Source organism: Merops nubicus, unplaced genomic scaffold (assembly GCF_000691845.1).
Source record: "Merops nubicus isolate BGI_N331 unplaced genomic scaffold, ASM69184v1 scaffold6504, whole genome shotgun sequence".
Taxonomy (NCBI): Eukaryota; Metazoa; Chordata; class Aves; order Coraciiformes; family Meropidae; genus Merops; species Merops nubicus.
Window position 1 is genome coordinate 22,251 of NW_008603524.1, and position 19,412 is coordinate 41,662.

The following is a 19,412-nucleotide window of genomic DNA, read 5'->3' on the forward strand; positions in this document are numbered from 1 at the left end:
TGTTGCCCCAAATGCTTAGGTGAGTGGTTTTTTTTTTTCCCTGATTATTTTGTAGGTAATATGATATGGTTCTGCATAGCATCTTTTATACCAGTATTTCACAATACTGGTAAATTTTGGGAGGTGGAAGAGACAATGTTGCTCAGTAGAGTTTAGCATCTACAGTTTTAAACACCTCCTCAGGGTCAGGGTGTAGGGTTGTGGTGGGTGGTACTAAGCAAGCAGCAGCAGAAGAGCATTTGAGCATAGAGCAGTTGACTTTGCTTAAAGAGACAAATGTAGAGATGTTTCCCACTTTCATTACACATCTTACACAGAGGTTCAGACAGGAGGAAATGTTTTCTTGGAGTTTGCCACAAGAAAAAGGCTTCACCCGCTCACATTTTTGTTCAAGTGTGCATTTGCATTCTTGGTTTTGAGGAAACACAGGTCAGAGGAATCTTCTGGATTGAAATTGCATTCTTAGAAGCTGTTGTCAGAGAGGCCAGGGACCCAGGAGTCTGCCTCATGATTGCCTTCTTAAGGAAAAATCAGTTTCAACCAGGAATATTTTCATTTAGATCTTTCCAACATGTTTTAAAAGAGTAAGTCAGAGGCCTCTAAGAAGGGCTGGTTCTGCCAAGTCATGCTGAAGAAGACAGTGACTTTTGAGAGTCCTTATTTTGCTCATAGCACATCCACAGCTCTCACAGGTTAACGTTCCTCAGTACGTGTCCCTCTGTTTCACAAACAAGGAGCATGTACAGCCTGACAAGTACATCAGCTGTAATTTGGTCTGTGAGGTTCTAACTAGGCTTGGAAAATTTTCGGAGCTGATAACTCCCACAGTTATCCAAAAGTTTCAACAGAGACTGTTTGTCATTTTGACCATATCTTTACTACTATCCAAAGTCTGTTTCCAGGGCTGAGGTAAGGGGGTACAGAGAGGTCTGACCTTGGAGGCACCATGCTGTAGAGAGTTACAGCTTCTCATGATACTGAATATTTTTGACTGCTCGAAACAAACCTGAATTTATTTATTTATTTATTTGCTAATTGAGAAGTGCTACAGATAAATATCTGCCTGGAACATTTAACCACAATACCAGGGTAATACAGAAGAAGAGTGAAACAGAGAAAAAAAGCCAGCCTAAATGCTGAGCTTCTGTTTTGGCTGAGGACATTTATCCTTTCCTTCTGTAAACTCCCCTTGTCCTCTCCCATGTTTTTCTCAACAGAACCTTCCCCTCATTGATCTATGCACTCAACCCCAACTTTAATTTTTGACTGCTTCATGGGGAGTTTCCTACAGATTCTTTTTTACCCCTCTTAGAACTATCTGCAGATGAATTCATTCATAATAATGCTTTTCATTTTATGTGGTCGTTGCTCTAAAGCATGTCAGATACCTGTGAGCAGATAGTGTCTATTCAGAGGGAGGTGTTGAGTGGGGGGTAGAGCTAAGAGGTGTGTAGCAGGCTGTATGGCTGGTGGGAAAGAGAAACCTTTTCAGGGATGCTGAGGCTTCCTTTGTCAAGTATCATGTGGAGGACCTCCCGGCAATTGAATTCCTGATACTCAGCATATAGAGCTTAGAAGAATGCTGTGGACTCCACTGGGACTGGGATTATTAGTTTAACTAGTGGTTATGAGCCAGCAAAGCCGACCATTAAGCCAATATCTTCACCACCACATCCTTTAAAGTGGTGGTTCCTTTGTCAGTGGTTTTCTACCAACTATTTGAACTGGGTTGGCCACCCGGAATTGCCCTGGGTGGTTTGCAAGGCACGGCAAGAGGGTGTGAGAGAGAGCTGGACTTTTGTTCACTTGTTGACAGAAGTTATGTGATTGAAGTCCTGGCCCCACATAGAGCAGGAGAAGTGTTGTTCCAGGCAAGGCTGTGGCTAGGCTTTGCCCAGAAGTGGTGCATGGATGTAGAGAAGTTCCATTTAGGGCTACCAAGCATCCTCAACTGACTTCAGATGTCAATCCTGCAAGAGAAATTAAGTCTTTTCAGAAAGATGCACATTCAGTAGAAGGAAGGCTGGTTGTGAAAAGACAGATGAGTCCAAGGCAGCTAAACTGCATGAGAGAGGTGTTCAGTTTGTGTCTAACTGAACAAGAGCAATTATTTCTTAACTTTTGTTTCATAGTTATTTTAACATTAGATTTGTAAAAACTCAGTGCTTATCCAGTGGGGTTTGCTGTGTGCTTATCCTTTTGTTTGCTTACATCTCAGAGGAAAATGGAACCTTTTTCTTTTAAGCTGTTCTACCTCTATCAAGAATTACTGAAAAGGGAAGGAATGACAGTGTGCCAGATCCTGGTGGCATGAGAACTGAAGTATTCACCTAGTACCCAGTAACTTCTTCTGTGTACTTACAGTGGCCATTCCCTACTTTGGAATTGATGCCTACTTAACATCAGACCTCAGAAAGGATAAGCAGGGAGACTGGCAGCCACTCATAAAAGAACTGATCAGTTAGCTGCCCCCAAAAGTAAACAGGGGAAGGTATTTAAAACCAGGGAGATGATGGTCACTTGTTTGAAAGAACTTCCCAGGGAAGAAGCAGAGGATTAAGAGAAGCTTGCAGAACTGCAATGTGTGTTGCAACTTGGATCTGAAAGTGCTTGCAGGATTGCAGGACTTCAGAAAGGATTTGATGCTGATGCTACCATCCCTGTACAGTGCTGTAAACCTTGCCTCACTCTCCTGAAACCCAAATATTTCATGGGATATACCTTGTGGAACCCTCATTCTGCTCATAAACGTTGTAAATGTCTGTGTTTCTTGCTACTTTGTGTGAACATGGTACACCAAATATCTTAATGAGCCCAGACAACACCTATGGTTTTCCTGCATCAGTGTCACTGAGCTGATTTAGTTTGGCTGCTGTGAACCCCTGAGGTAGTTATGCTAAAACCAGTTAAGGGCTGCTTTATTTGATAAGCTATTGCATTAAGTGTACCTACCCTAAGAGTTTGCAGTGCTTACTTTTTTATTCCTTTAGCTGCACTGTGCACTTTATGATGAGAAGGAAAGAAAGATTTTTCCAATATAAACATGCCATAAATCATATTTCTATTCCCTCCCATGGTAGAATTTGTACAGATGAATGTGTGCTAAAAGAACAGCAAACTGTTAAAAGTACATTTTTTTTTTTCACACTAAAATGGAAACACAGAAAATGACACATCACACATGAATTTGGTCTGGTGACAATAAGCCCTACTATTTTTGTTGACAGTATGGCAACTTTTCAACCACATTCAGTTTCTATTACTGTTTATTTATACTCAGGCCAGAGGAAAGTGTTTGACCTCCCATTTGGAAGCTGCCTTTTTCACAGCAACGTGTATGATAATGGATCCTCCTTTATTTATGACAACTGCACGATGTGTACCTGCAAGGTAAGCCCACAGTGCTTTGGAATTGTGTGCTGATGGGTGCCTGGCTTAGCATTAATTTGTAGGGCTGTGGAACCTTAAGCACTGACACTATCATTCTTTGGCATCTTGTGTGGCCCCCGAGAATCTGATCTGAAGAGCACTTGCAGTTGTGCTAAGAACGTTGAAAAGTTACTGACTGCCTCAGCTGAGACATGATGTCTGAATCAGTGAGATGCAAAAGGAGGATACTCAGATTGTGTGATCATTTTTAAGTCTGCAGCACAGTGGAGGAGGAATTTCTACATGCTGAATTGCCACGTCTCTGCTGAAGGGCAGTGATCTGTTTGTTTCTCTAACATGCCTGTGACCACTTGTACTTTTCCACCTAGGCAAAAGCATAAAAGTGTTGCCAAATCAGTAAGATTTTCCAGGTCAGCAGAAGCACAAACTGGGCTTTAGCTTCACAGACCTTGAGAGATTCCCTTAATCCAGTAAATAATTTTTCTTTTCTCTGAGCTGACCTATTCAAAGCGGTTGGGCCGTAGCTTGGGTGGGTGCAATGACTGGGCAAGCAGAAATGTTATGGGAAGGGCACACAGGAGTGCAAACATCTTGGTGATGGTTCCATGATTTCCTTTTGTCATTTGTCTAGGATTCAACGGTGATATGTAAGAAGAGGTGCTTACTTCCTGGTCAATGCAATAAAAACAAAGACCATTGCTGCAAGGAGTGTGTCTCGTATATCTCTCCTGAGGAAATGAAAGTGTGCAAATTTGGCAATAAGATCTTCCAGGTAATGTTTCAGGTGTGGTTCCAGAATAGATTCCACTGTAATAGATGAAACAGCACCAGTGTACTGTAAATTAGTATTGTGGCTTGGTTTTTAGCACAGTCCTCACTATCCTGGCTGATGATGGAACAGCTCAGAGGCAAAGCTTCACAAAATTTGCCATCTGCTATTTTGTCTTTCTGAGTTTGTGCAAATTCTGCTGATACACACCACTTAAAGATTAGATTTTCCTTGATGTGGCATGTCTCCCTCTCTGTACGCAGAAACTGAAGCTGCTGTTCCATGACAAGTAATGCATTTTTAGTAAGAGACAGTATGCTCTGCTCTCCCAAACAGACATTGATATTCATGGAGAAGATATTCTGAGTGGTACGTAGGCTTTATCTGCTCAGCCAACGAGGCTCTTCCACAGCTGAGCCAATAGGAGCTTTGCAAAGTTCATCTTGGCTGGAAGTTGCTCATCTTGATTTACTACATTTGACATCTCTGCTGAGGACAGCACCCTTGACACCTCGTGTTGGGATAGCCATGTAATCACTGTTACTTACTGCATTCTCACCCAGTGCTTTCAGGTCACAAGGGGTTCCCTGCAGAACACTTCTGCTATTGCTGAGACCCTGTTTGTTTTTCCAAGTGGTGAGGCTTTTTTTCACACTGTGTCAGAAAAAGAGTCTGTCACCTCATGGGCCATCTGTGAATTAAAAGACCCTTGAATCAGATCAAATGTTAAATCCTTTGTGAATACTGGGTTTGCTGGGCCAGAATTGCTTCCCATTTATTCCATCTTTTGTGTACATAGCTGAAGTGTTTATTCTGGAAATTACATGTGAACCTACTGTACGTTGAGACTACACTTCATCTGATTGGCACCTTCACACTGGTGCCATTGTGCTACAGGAACAAACGCCTGGTTCTTAGGCACCCAACTAAAATATTCTGCTTCTTGTGAAGATTTTATTATATTACTAAGTATTATATGGAGTAAGAAAAACTAATGAGACAGTACACCCATTTCTGGCCCTGTGTGGAAGAAGCTAAACCCAACATCATTCTTGATGTTAATAGTCTAGCACGGGTAGAACGGGCACAGCAAATGTGGTTTTGCAGTCCTGTGCAAAACCAGCTGTGAGACAAAAAGAAAAGCTGCATGCAGTCAGCTGTGGTATGTTCTGGTACCTTAGCAGATGCTTGGATAATGGTCATTAGAGGCCCACAAGATCATGTGGTGCAGCACAAACACCAGGCAATCGTAACATGGCCTGGCAAGAAACTCTAGGGGAGAGAGGCTTTGAGCAAGCATGTTGCACTGAGTAAGTCAGGCTCCTTGGCATTTCAGATGTAGTCTGTTTTTCTCTCTGGTCAGAACATCATGCTGAGGTGGGCACGTAATTGTTCACAGCTGCCTGGTTGGACTGCCTGTTCCTGTCAGGTCTATCCTCACCCTTCCTTCACAGCAGCCCTGTAAACAGAAAACAGGCACATTTTAGCTCTGGGCAGGCTAGCACCAGACTGCAAGTGGGTGAGACAATGTTTTAGGAACCACACTTGGCAAATGCATCACTATGTATAAAGGACCCGGGGCAGTTCCACAAGCAATCCTTCTCAAGTAAGTGGGGACAAGACCATGAGGCATATTTTGCTCTTCACCTAATACTTTAAGAGCCATACACTGACTGTCTTACTTGCTCTGCATTTGGGGAGTTCAGCACTGTACCTTTTCTAAACATTTTCAGATGTTTAGCAGATCAAGTATCTGTGAAAGTGCTGTAAGTAATCTAAATTAGAATTCATTATTCGACCATTCCTGCCCTAAGTCAAAATGATGCTGCATCTGGGAATAAATTTGCTCTATGCTGACATCTTAATCAAATACTTTCACGTGCAATGACTTAAGGATGTCACTCAACCAAATGAATCAGGTTTTTCTAATTACATGAGCTGAAATGAAAATTTGTGGGTAGGTGCGATCACATCTCAGACACATACTGGAGAGAAAACAATGCAAATAATCAGAACACTGGTGAAAATGTAAATGTCATTTGGTTAGCCTTGGGTAAATGCCTTTTTGACCTAGAGGGCCAAAGGGAAGAAAATCCTGCTGCATTTGATCTTTATCTTTAGTCCGACTGGCTGTGGACAAACACCTCAAAATAATTTAGACTCAACAATGACACAATGCCAACAGGGAAAGTCATCCTCTCTTGTGCAACAACACATTGCTGAAACAGCTTCCTGTTGCCACTCCAGCTGATACTATATCATGTTCCCTCTTGCAGGATGGAGAGATGTGGTCCTCTGTGAACTGCACCATCTGTGCTTGTGTGAAAGGCAAGACAGAGTGTCGCAAGAAACAGTGCATTCCAGTCAGCAGCTGTCCTCAAGTGAGTGTTTTTAAAAGAACAGAATTTTCTTCTTCTTTTTCAGTGGTTCTTGGAAGTGTGTGCATGGCAGTGGGGTGTGTAGATTGGAAGGAAGGGATCCTTTGGCCTATTAATTTAGGCTGGTGTTCCCCAAGTGTGCTACTGCTACCCTGAATATAGGCTTCCCACCTCTGTCCTTGCTCTGAAGACTCTGTGCTCCTTTTCTCCTCCTTCCTTTAACTGTCTTTAACATCTCCTTCACATACATTTAATAGCTGTGTAGAGTGGTGAGATGGGTATGGTAATATTTCAAGAGCATGCCTACTGTTAAGGCAAGCCACAGGAGGTTGTTGCACTTGCATTTCCCAGTGCATATGAGGCTTAAGATTTAGTTGAAAATGGAAATTAGACAAAGAAAAGCAAATTATTTCAATCAAGCCATGCCTTTTTCTCCAAGGTTGCAGCCTGGGGATTTTTTTATTTGAAAGTCTGAAGTGAGCCCAAAGAGTGGTGTAATTGTAATGTTACTTAATTGCTTCAGAAATTAGCATTACTTGAAACCTCGAGCTAAAGTCAGTCTTTGTTGCTTGGATTTCTGTCACTGACAAATTGGTTTGCTTTAATGGCTCAAGCCTTCAGAAGAGGGAGCTCTAAATAGCACCTCATGTAGGGGCAGATCTTTGAACAGCACTGCAGAGGAGAGAGCCAAGTCATTAGCATTACACCTTCTCAGTGTTTCCTTCTCCATCCTGGAAGCCAATGGGGAAAATATGAGTCACAGACACCTAGGTATAAAATTCTAAATTACAAACCCTAGTTTGTAAAATTTTATATGTGTAAACTTTTGACAGCCAAATGTGGTGGTAGAATAGAGAACCTGTACCTTGGTGCTCCCTCTTCTGCTGTGACAGTGGGATGCAAGAGGGATGCTTGTATCTCTAGAAGAGGGGACATCCTTTTCCTGGCACTCTGGCACTCCTTACAGAAGGCAGTTCTCCTGTTAATGGGCCTCGTGGGAGATGCATACATCCTAGCAAGTGTGAACACATGGAGCTGCTCCTCTGGGAACCTGGTGTGGCTTGTGGCAATCAGGTTGGCTCCCATCAGGCTATTCACAGTATAAGGAGGACATGAGAGCTTGGATTTCTCAGGTCTCTTCAAACTCTGTTTTGGCCAAGAACCTGCCACATGTTACATCTCAGTTACATTTTACCTGTGATGATGCACCTAAAGAAACTTAAGATGCTTCTGAGGTAAAATAACTAATATGGCTTAATACAGATCTTAAATGAAGTACACCAGTACCCATATAAAAAATTGAACTTTGAGATGATTGGTGAAGTGGCTTCTGAATTTAAATTAGTGGTGGGTAAAAATCCACCATCTGCAGCCCTACAGCAGCATACCTGACTGACAGACACGTTCAGTGCTGCTGCACAATCTGTTCCAAGGGTAATGGGAAGTCCTGCACTGCCTGAGACCTCCAAGTTGAGTCCTCAGACAAAGTCCAGTTCCTCGGGGCTGCAAAGACCAGCTTTTTTACCCTGCAGCACTATTCCCTCCAGTATCTAACCTGTCAGCCTGCTCTCCTCTTTAAAATGGAGTCTACAGCAAGCTGCGCACAAACCCACCCTCCTCCACAGGTACACTTTACATTTCTGCTCTTCCAAGCTACGTTGGAAGGATGAGTAGGAGAAAGAATGTAAACTCCAGAGTGAGATTTATTTTCCTATTCCAAGTGGGTCCCAAGTAATTCTAAAGCAAATAATGTATGCTAATGGATTTAAATCTTTTACTTCTCATCTGTGCTCCCTTCTCTTTGATGAGGTATTCTGTCACAAATCTATAAACATTCATTAAAGACACCACATTATTCAAGATAAAGATACGCTGGTGATTCTGGGTCTGGATATCATGCAGGGAGCTGTGCTGCTGGCTTTGCAAACTGTAGGGGTGTGAACTCCATTTCATTTCTCTCTTCACAATATTTCTGGCAGCAAGCAGTCTCTACTGACTATTGAAGGCTGCTGTGGAATAAAATGCTGTTTAGTGTCCCTTAGGGTGTCAGGCCACATAAAGTTATCTCATTAAAACAGTGTCATGACACACAACTGAGTGTGAAAGGATTGAAGATTCACAAGGAACTTGCAATATTCCTTGATTTCAGTGCTTCACCTTGCTGTCTTAATACTGTTTACATTATATTGTTGTGGTTTCTTTTTTGTGACAGAATATTATTTAGTTTATCAACGTAGATTTTGACTGGTTATTTTTTGGAAGGATGGATTTCAAAGTGCAGTTTCTCATTCTGCAGAAATTCCCAATACTGTGCAACCATTTATATTATTCAGTGTGTTGGTGGCAGGCTGACATATTTTCAAAGATTGTTTCTGCCATTTCTTTCTTTTACTTCATGGGGCTAGGCACATTTTTCTGTTTATTTTACTCCTTTCTTTTTGGGACTTTTAAACCTGTATCAGTAATTACAGGAAGCACCTTTCTTAACTTCTTTTCATCTGCAGCAGAGGCAATATTCTTACAAATTGAATCCCTCCTGTCATATTTATAGCCAAATCAGTCCTCTTTGGGTTTCTAGTGAGGCTTGTGGTTTCTGTTTCTTTCTGGCTGCTGAGTCCACATAGAAGTTCCCCCTCTCAGTTACCTGGAGTGGTGCTGCAAGGTGCAGTACAGCCTGGCCCCCACCCAGCAAAGCTGTTAAGCCTGTGTCCAGTCCTGCTGAAGTTAGTAAGGCCCTCCACGTGTGCTTAAACTTAAACACATGCTTAAATACTTTATAGGAAGAGAGTAATCTCAAAACTTGGCAAGACTGAGTTTCAGAGTCCATTTAGACCTTTTCTTACCTGATTTGTTCACTTGCTCTCACCCTGCTCTAGACTCTTTCTTGCCTTTTTGATTACCCATCCTTAGAATTTTCCACCTCACCTCCTCTCCTTACACCTCTGCATTCCTCACTAACGATATAAGCCTGTGGTAATGGTCAGTGGTTATGGGCATGTCCCTTTTTGTACTGCTGGAGGAGAGCCTGGTGAATTTTGCAGCATAGAGCTTTTTCTGAGCTCTAAGGCTGTGCAAAATTCACTAGAATTAAATTCACAGCACGTGAAGACATTTGCAGAGCTCGATTCTGTGGGTAAATTTTTGAACCCATGAACTTCAAGTGAGTTGCAAATTTATTCAGAACACGTTCTCCCATCTCTAGCACAGACTGCATTTAATGTTATACACATCTGTTATTATTACAAACAAAAAGTTGCTGTTTTTACTCTAGTGCCAAATGAGGCACAAAAAAACAACAGCTGTTGCTATTGCACAACCAAACAGCCCCCTTCCCCCTGCAATTAGTCTTGCCTTAAAAAAAAAATAGAAAATAAAAACCTCAGACATAAAATTGAAAACCTCATAAAAAAAAAAGAAGAAAAATCCCAGAAAATAAATAGACTCAAATGTGGTCTGCTTATAAATATTCATAGGGAAAAATGGGATCACATCACTTTAGCCCACTCCTAAGGGAACCCTCAATGCTAACGAACTCTTGCAGCACATGTTAGCAATAATGGGTTTCCTTATTCTACAAGACAAAAACAGGATCTCAGGCCAACATGGTGGCTCAAGTAACCAGCCTCAGCAGACTGCCTTGGAGAATCCAATTTCACTTGAATTCTTGCCACTTCCAGCTCGGCTGATGATTTCAACTCTTTCATTGAAGTGGAGAGGTGAGGCTGTGCAGAGCAGTGTGTGGCATTCAGCTGCACATCGTCCACTTGGACAAATAAGTCTTGCCTTTAATGGTTCCTCCTTCAAGGGGTTTTGTCCTAGCAGGTGCTTGGTAGTCTCCCTGTTGCAGCTTGTTCCTCAGCTATTCTTTGCTCTGGGACCTAGTGGTCACACAAACATCTAAGCATTGTCCACACTGCCAGCGAAGCTCTGATCCAGCCCTTTTCTCAAGTCCAGATGTGCCTCAAGTCTTGTTCACAGGCACATTCAAAGACAAGCTGACACTGAATTTTTATGCCCTGAGGATGGTGAGCCTGAGCACACTCATCACCAGGCTCTCATTCATGCCATCTGGGTCCATCAAGCTGGAACAGGACAGAGCATGCTCCACTCCAATCTGCAGGCAGGTACTTGGGGTTCAAGTCTCCTCGTGCCCATTGTCAAAGCTTGGCAGTGCTGTAGGCAGAAGGCAAGGCAGACAGTAATAGGACTTGCTGCCTGTGCCCACTTCCCTGCTCTCTGCATAGACCTGCCACCTATTCCTTGTCTGTTTTCACAAGCTTTTCTGCACTGCTGAGTGGGCAGAACAGCACAGCTCCATCTGCTTGCTCTTGCTGACCATTCCTTGCTCACCTGCTTGGTGTGGAACAGGAGCAGTGGTCCCACAAAGGGAACTTTTTCTGTATTCAACTACTGTTGGAGCAAAGGGTCAGTTTTGGGATCAGCACACCTCCATCTGCCTCTTCCTTCCATGTCTGGAAATGCAGGTGAGCTCCAACATAAGTTGTGTTATAACCACGCTAGTTTTTCCTTGGAAAAATACCTCATTCAGTCTGAAATTTTCCAGGCTTGTCCTCTAGCTTGATGCTTAGCTTTAGGGAATTTAACTAAAATCAGATAGAACATCTTTTACTTCAATGAAGACCAAAAGGACCATGAATGTTCATACATAGTCATGCCTCCTGCTTCTAAGCCAGCCTTGTACAGGACACACAGCCCTTGTATAGGAATAAAATTGGCCTGGGCAGAGTGATAAATAAAGATTTGAACCTTTTGTCCATATTACTATGAGTAGACCAAGTTGTTTGCTGTGAGATGTTGCACATCCTTGGATGCAGGCCCATTGGGAAGATTGGTCTGTGCTTGGTAACGTGATGTGGTGAGAGATAGCACCAGATTTAGCTGTGAGAGAAATCTGGCCCAGCTAGACCTCCAGTAGTGTCTCCTTCCTTCATTTTTGTAGTCAGAAGGAATGATCTGGGGGGGAGTGGGAGGGTGGGTGTGGAGCAGACTGCTGCTGTGTGATGACTAAAAGGGTGTGCTTGGGAAATGTATTGAACATGTTTTGGGAGGTGGGGGAGAGGGTGGTGATCTCGTTAACCCAACGACTGGTCTGCTTTAGATAGCTGTGAATACATGAGTCCCAAATTCTCACACACTGTCTCTAAAGAGAAAAGTGGTAACAGAGAGTCCTTTTAGTCTTTCATTTCTTCTAAGACTGCCAGGAAGCTCTTTGAATAGTTCTGTCTGTTTTTAGCACCTGATATTTGAAGCTGTAACTAGGGCATTGAGTTCAAACACAACTTGAACTCTTTTCAAAGGCTGATCCAGCCTTACAACATAACACAGTCATTGCTCCAAAAACTCTTTCATTAAATCAGCCTTTCTTTCTCCCAATTAGGGTAAAATCCTGAACAGAAAAGGATGCTGTCCTATTTGCACTGAAAGTAAGTTCTTTCTTCACATTCTTTAAATTATTTTTGATTTCTTGAAAGGAAATAAATATTGTGGAAGTATGTTTGGTTTTCTGCCATCTTTTTAGAGCTGGCTAATGGGCAGGTGATTATTGCTGGCCACAGGTTTTGCCTCCTATAAATCTGTAAATTTAAAATCAAATGCCTGGGTATTTTATTTCTTTTATTTTTTTTCCAAATTCTTGTCGAATCTGTGGTGCTGTTTTTTGAAGGATATAGTTGTCCTGTGAAATTTTTTGGTAGTAAAATAAGCAAATGAATAGAGCTGTAACTTTTAGGACCAGGTACCTTTTATACCTGTAAAGAACAGCCCAGCTATGTGTATATTTGATCCAACACCTTTGCAGATGATTTGTGAAAGCTGAAAAAAAGATGTGTGGAAATCTGCAACAGTCTGAGGCAGCAGTGGAAAGTACCATAGAAAGCTGTCCTCCTGTTTGCATGAAACTAAGCTCAGCCATCACCTTTTTATCTCTTTATTCTTCACTTTAGGAGTGATCATCTTATGATACCACTTGTGTTCTCTCCTAGTCAGAAAAGCACTTGCATAAATACTGATCTCTAAGCTTGTCTTGTTTAAGTCAACAAGGAGACCTGTCTTCATTGAAGTTTATTTGGTGTAATTATGTATTTCCTTCAGGACACATTTAAGTATTTTACCAAATTGCATCAGACTGCTAAAATGGGGTTTTGTGATTTATAGGAAGGCTTCTGAAAGAAGGAACAGGTTTTTAAGGAGACTGTTTCCTCTTCTTGTGTCTAAAATCAAATTGTTTTTGCTGATCAACTCCATTCTGAATACTCTTGGATCACACAAATTCCATATGCCAAATATCTATTTTTCTACTCTGTAGCTTAATTATTTTGAAACATGTAACTTGTGATAGATCTAATTTGCAAGTCTTCAGTATCAAAATGAAATTAAATAGTAGTGGCAACCTGAGAAACACTTGAAATAATAATATAGGCAGAGGGAGAAATGAAAAACTCAGCTGACCAGCAGTTGATTTCATGTTAGCTCAGTTTCAAGGGACAAAAAAATTTGCATAGACCTCTGTTGAACGTTTCATGTCATCAGTGTCATGAATTTATCAACCTCTATCTTGCCTCTGTTCTTATATTTCAGTCCCATTTAACCTTTCTCATGTGTTCTTTTGTAACTTGAGGAGGGAGAAATGCTGGGGTCAGCTGTTCCCTCAAAGCACTGGAGACCCTCTGCTGTAAGGGGTTAAAGAGAAGACAGTGCAGTGACTCCAGAAATGCTGCCAGAGAATGATGACTTGTGATAACTTTTTCATGGGAGGAGGAGACAATAGGTTTAGGAGGAAATAGATTTCTTCAAGGTAAAAATAACTCATCTAGGAACCAGGTTACCTAAAAAGTCAGAACTTCTTGCTGATCTAAGGGAATGGTCATGACTATAAGATGTGAAATTAAGGGCAGACTACTGTTGCTTGTCCTCCTGCCATGCAGATCTGTAAAGAGCCTGGCTTCATCTTCCAGTAACCTCCTCCTAGGTACTGGCAGACTTCTCCTAGATCTCCCCAAAGGCTTCAGGATAAACAACCTTATTCCTTCAGGCTCTTCTTGTGGATCCTGCCTGCTTTGAACTGGCTGTATGTGAGGCTGGGAGGCTCATTGCCCTGTCCCACACTGCACACGAAACAGACAGGTCCTATTTTTTTTGGAGAGGTGTCTCACTATGGACCCATTTAGTATTTGGAGGAAAGCTGATGCTGAGCTGATTCTATGTTTTGTGATTGAAAGGCGTTCCCAGCTTTTATCAGGTAATGTAATCAGAGAGCTTAAATACCCACTGTCATCCAGGAGCGGTGGCTACCACTAGCTCTTTTAACATTAGTGTTTTAACAGTTGCTATTTGCAAGGGACCAATTCCACCTTTGTGCCAAAAATGCTGTAAATCTCATCACCACATAAGACAGGCAAAAGGCATAAAGATTTCAGGGATGATCACTATCTCAGAGAGTAATTAGAAACTTTGCTACTTCAGCCAATTTCTGGAGAGATAAGATGTACATGCACGGCCCTTTCCCTCAGCCACCCACTCATGTTGATCCTCTCTCCACATATTCACACACCAGACATCTCTGGCGGTCCAGTAGATATTAATTTTCCAAAGTAAAAACAACATAGGAGGTACAAGAACATGCTGTACACAGGAGAGCTTTGAGTACAGTTTAAACGCAGCCAACTTCTACGAAGTGGGTCAAAACCAGTCACGTTGTTAAAGGATACACTTTAAACTGGGAAAAAAAAAAATAATCAAAGGATTATTTTTCAAAGCAGTTTGTTGCAGGGAGAAAAAGCACCTCGACTCCTCAAGGGCTGGAGAGTCTCTTTTGTCTACTGTTGCTGAATTTAACCGTGGTTAGTTTTGGCATGTTGCTGTTTAAGCTTCGTGGCTGGTGTACAGTTATCACTAATTAAACACAGTGGTCATACCGGTGGAAAATTCAACAGTTTAGTTTATGCTGCTGTAAAAATGTAATGAAATGTGCTCTTTTGGGCTTGATTTAGAAAAATCACCACTGACGTCAATTCCATAAATTAGTAATCCTGTGTTAGACCGAGGTCATTTTAGTATTAAAAAGAAAGAAAATGTTCAACCTGAGTTCAAATAACTTTAACAGACTGCTCTCAGCTCCAGACAAAGGTGGGAATTTGCAGTGGAGCTTAAATCTTTGACAAAGGAGAGTTGATAGGCTTTGCTGAAATGACAGCATGCACTAGGAAAGCTTCCTGCTTCAAACTCGTGGATATGTTTTAATCATAATCAATAATCCTAACATAGAATCACTATGGTTGGAAAGGACCTTTTAGATTGAGTCCGACCATTATCTAACTCTACCAGGCCAACACAGTCCTACCCAAGTCATGGTGAGGCTTTGTGGATGAAGCTTTTTCCAGGTGGACTGCAGTCTTCTAGGGCTAGCAGTACATGTGATTAACTGTAAGCAGTAAAGGCTGTCACAAATCATTCTGCAGCATTTTCATTGACAAAATGACCAATGGAGCTAAACACAACTCAAGGGCTTTTGGACCCAGCCTTAGGAGGAAAAGACTGGTACTTTCACCTGATCCTGCCTCCTTTTTATGTGTTTTTATAGAAATATCAAAAAGAAGCACTGACTATTCAAAGCAAAAAAAAAATAAAGGAAAAAAGGTGGGGTTCTGCATTGTAGGTACCTGTGAGAGGAGGGAGTGGGGCTCGAGGACCACAAAGGACCACACAGGCCCCTGCTGGTCCTGTTTCTTGTATTATTTCCTTGCCATGGAGAAATACATCAACAAAAAGCCTGCAATTGTTTATTCATTCTAGAATGCTGTTCGTGATTTACCCCCTCAGCCTTTTCAGCCATGATGGCCTACTGCATAAATATGTATTTGGACAAATTGGAATAGCTATTTTATTTATTAAATGGACCATAAAGACTCCCGTGGAGTTTTTGACACCACACCTTGTAATGTGTATTATATCAAGCTGCACTATGCAGCAGTTATGGGGAAAGTACTCTATGGCTATGCATTTTTTACAGAAAAGCTAATGAAATTCTATTATGCGTGTTCTGTAGCTAGTTTTCAGAAGTTAATAATGTGTTCTGTTTGATTTAGGGCTTAATTCAGCATATGGGCTAATTGCATTCAAAGTTTCATTTTATTTTTAAAAAGCTGAGATCTTTTTGAATTATAGACGTGCAACCAGAACACCCTTAACTAGTAAACTTGTATTTTTTCCTCCCTCTCCTTACTAAGAAAGTGTCCAAACCAATTTTAGTTATAATTTAAAGTGTATTTTTCTTGGCCACTCTTGACTAGCTGCAAGCCCAGAAGAGTGTGACCAGACATCTGGACATCTTGGACTTCAATTGGCTGCTCTGATCTCCTGAAAAAATAAAACAAGCTATTCCATGAGCACCAGAGCTAACAGAGCCTGGTTTCCTATGGATTTGTGTCCCATTTCCTTTATATCCCAACAAATAATAAACCCAGCTAGAGACAATATATCCTGGGGCTGCTCTGGAGCTACGAGTGTGCTAATTGCCCAGCCAATAGGCTCATGCTCTTTGGCTGGTCAGGATGTGTGTGCTGACTGTCTGTCTGGCCTCCACCAAGCACTACATATATCTCAGCTTTCTAGAAAGGCTAAGTACTGTCTGAAGGGGTTGGGGCACTGGGTGGAAGGCAGAAAAGTACTTTTTGGCAACCACTTATTCCAATAAGTGGCTCTTACCTTTACTCAGCATACTATGTACTAGAAATGAGTTGTCTTTTGGACTTGCCCATCTGTACTGGGCAAAGCAGATTGTGATTTCATAAACTTTTGGTTTTTTTTTTTTTTCCCTTATGAGAGTGTATTAAAATTTAGGGAATGTTAAAAATATTCTTTTCCTTGCTGTTGCTTTTTCAGGTTCCCTTTTTGTACAGATGAATATGTTTTCAAAACCACTGCTCCTTGCCCACGGTTACCTTCCCTGTTACCTTTTCTCATGAAAGTCACTATTTCACTGGAATTGGGCACAGCATTTCTAAAAGCAAGGAAAGCCTGCCAAGAGTTCACTTTAGCACTTAAATACTATTATTATTAGTTTGCAAGTCAGCTGTAGAGCCTTTGGTGGGAGCTGAGCAAACTGCACGGATCACACGTGTAGTTTAACATTGTCCAATGTGAAAGTCCATATTTAGTTGTTTAAAAAACAAAAGTGAAAACTGCCAAGCTCCTAGAAGCCTTTATGAAAGTCAGAAGTTCTGAATACTGATTTGGGAGCCTAAATGTAGGATTTTTAAAAGAGGTTTAGAGGTGTTTGTGGCCAGCTCTCAATAATGTTTAATCAGAATTGAGTGTTTAAGGTGCTTTGAAAATCACAGCCTCCCGAGCATAGTTCCTTTGAAAAATCTCTGGTTTTCAGGGACAGAGAGGGAATGGGTATATTTGCCTTCACGTGCATGTCAGATGAGCAAAAGAAAGCACCAAAGATCATGAATGCCAGGTTCAAACAAGGGAAGAGGCAGTGGTTCTTCATGCATTTTGCCTTAGCATATTGTGTATGCTAAGAACATCTTTGGGTCTGAAAGGGAGACTGGACAAATTCATAGAAGTCTAGCAAAGGCTACTAAATAAAGAGACACCATGCCTAGCTCAGAAGGTCCCTAAGCTGAAAATAGCCAGAGACTGGCAGAGTCTCAGGCATTATATATATAATTGCCCTTTTCTAACTCTACCCTAGACAGCTGATAGAGACAAGGAATATCCACAATAAGCTGGGAACAATCAACCGTAGGGAAATAAAGGAAGGCTCTTCACTCTGTGCCCTGTTATCATAAGCTAAGAAAATTCATGTTCCAGTGTTGGGAAGTGTAGCTTTGGAGATGTAGCAACACTTCTCCATCTGTTATCTCCCACCAGAGGAGCAAGTCACACACAATCCAAACTAGAGAACCACTGCTTCCAATAGATTTCAAGACCAGCCAAGCAGAAAGACTGGTTTGTTTCAGAAAGGGGAAAGAAAAAAAAAGAAAGGGAAAAAAAAAAAAACCCAAACCATAAAACGTGATGCGATTGAAACTCTCCCAAAAGGAAATAAACAACAACCCAAAACCTAAAAATGGCAGGAAATCTTTTCATGTTGCCTGCCTTGCAGTCTTGTTACACCCGGTATTTAATGTTGATTTCTAGGCCAGCCAATTCTTCTTACTGGCAGGGCCTGAGTGATGGTGCACACTCTTGTAGGGTGTGGGCTTCTCTTTTAAACCCCACAATTTTAGCAAACCTCTCAAGAATGTTTTACACCATGATATCAGAGAATCAATTATTCAGGCTGGTTTTAGGTAGATTTTCCTTCCCCTATTTCCTTGGTTATTAAAGAAAACAGTGAAATTTGGATCAGACATTCAGCTATCCAGTCCAAAATACATTCTTTTTTATTTTAACTGCACTGCATCAAGTTGACATATGACGTGACACGATGTAGCATAACATAAACCAGCATTACTCTGCAGAACAAGCTAGAAATTAAAAATAAATATTTCCTTTGGATCCCATTGGTACTATCAATTTTACTTGCACATCTCTAAATTATGTTTGTTCCTCTCGTGTCTTGCCTCTTAGCCACTTGCTTAGGTGAAGAACCAGCCTCCTCCTTCTGATATATTAGTTAACATGTCCACATTTTTGTCCTCTAGAAAAAACAGACAAAAACCTGTTCTTTCCTCTGAAATATTCATTAATGTTTGGGCTGGTGGTTTTTTTTTCTAGTTTCATAAGATTTCTCATTAACGTTTAAAGAGAAAATTGAAGCTTGCCCAGCCTCCCCTTTCTGATATATTAGTTAATAACATGTCCCCTTTTTTGTCCTCTAGAAGAAACAGACAAAAACCTGTTCTTTCCTCTGAAATATTCATTAATGTTTGGGCTGGTGGTTTTTTTTTCTAGTTTCATAAGATTTCTCATTAACGTTTAAAGAGAAAATTGAAGCTTGCAAAGATGTAATAGAATCTGAGCAGGTAACAAAGTGTATCTTAATATTCATCATGCAGATAATCACATGAGTACCTAAGGCAATCAGAAATATCTTAATATGATTTAGTAATGATAAAGTCAGATGGTCACTGTATAAAATCTACAGAGATTTGGTAAAAATTACGTTGGTGATTAAAAACTATACATTTCCTGCTAATTTATGGAGAATCAATTCATCTTTTTTGGACTTTGGAAAACAGTTATTGATATCCTTACTGGTGTCAACGAGGAAAATGAGACTCAGAGAAGTGCAGAGTTTTAAAAGCACTCTCATCTAAATGTCTTGGTTTTCAGGCTCTGCTTGAAGTCAGCTGGGCCTGATTTCCAGAGGTCACGTTGTTGAATGTGGTTCATTTTGATGTCTAATGGAGCTGTCAACACCATGTCCTTAAGAAATCACAACTTTTGATCCCTTGTTGGCAGACAGAGTAAGAGGCATAATAATGATGCCAAGACTAGTTACTGGTTTAGCTGAAGAATCTAAGCACGGGGTGAGTAAAAGCCTCCCAGGTACCAGCTCTGTGATGGGACTGCACCATGGGATGAGGGAGGTGGAGGTTAGATTGTAGGAAGATCTGCCTTGCAGTAAGGTTGCTGGAGGTAGCTGTGGACTTGTTATTACTGCTCTTTAAGAGGAGGTTAGAGGAAGTGTAGGTCAGGAATAACATAGGTACAGGTGGTTCTGCACTGTGGATGGAGAAGGTCTCATGGGGTCCCATTTCCTGTCTCTCCATGTACCATCCTTGGATGCTCTTTGACTGCAGCTAAAAAAACGCTAAAAAAAGTTATAGCTGCTTTAGCAGAGCACTCTGCCTAGGCTGCAAAACCCTGCTGAGAAAGGGGTTTTCCATAGTCAGAGCTGTAAA

At 41.3% G+C, this 19,412-nt stretch overlaps 1 protein-coding gene across 1 annotated transcript in view; it reads left to right on the top strand.

Annotated features, from left to right (window-relative positions):
• The window catches only part of LOC103771398 (BMP-binding endothelial regulator protein-like), a gene marked incomplete at its 5' end in the record, with an annotated part of 68,857 nt that overhangs the window by 103 nt on the left and 49,342 nt on the right, over positions 1-19,412 (top strand). Inside the window, 5 exon segments of the mRNA XM_008938693.1 lie at positions 1-19; positions 3,281-3,390; positions 4,022-4,162; positions 6,436-6,540; positions 11,936-11,981. The exon segment at positions 1-19 is cut by the window's left edge and continues 30 nt beyond it. Of these exon segments, the coding sequence (XP_008936941.1) occupies positions 1-19; positions 3,281-3,390; positions 4,022-4,162; positions 6,436-6,540; positions 11,936-11,981 (421 nt within the window).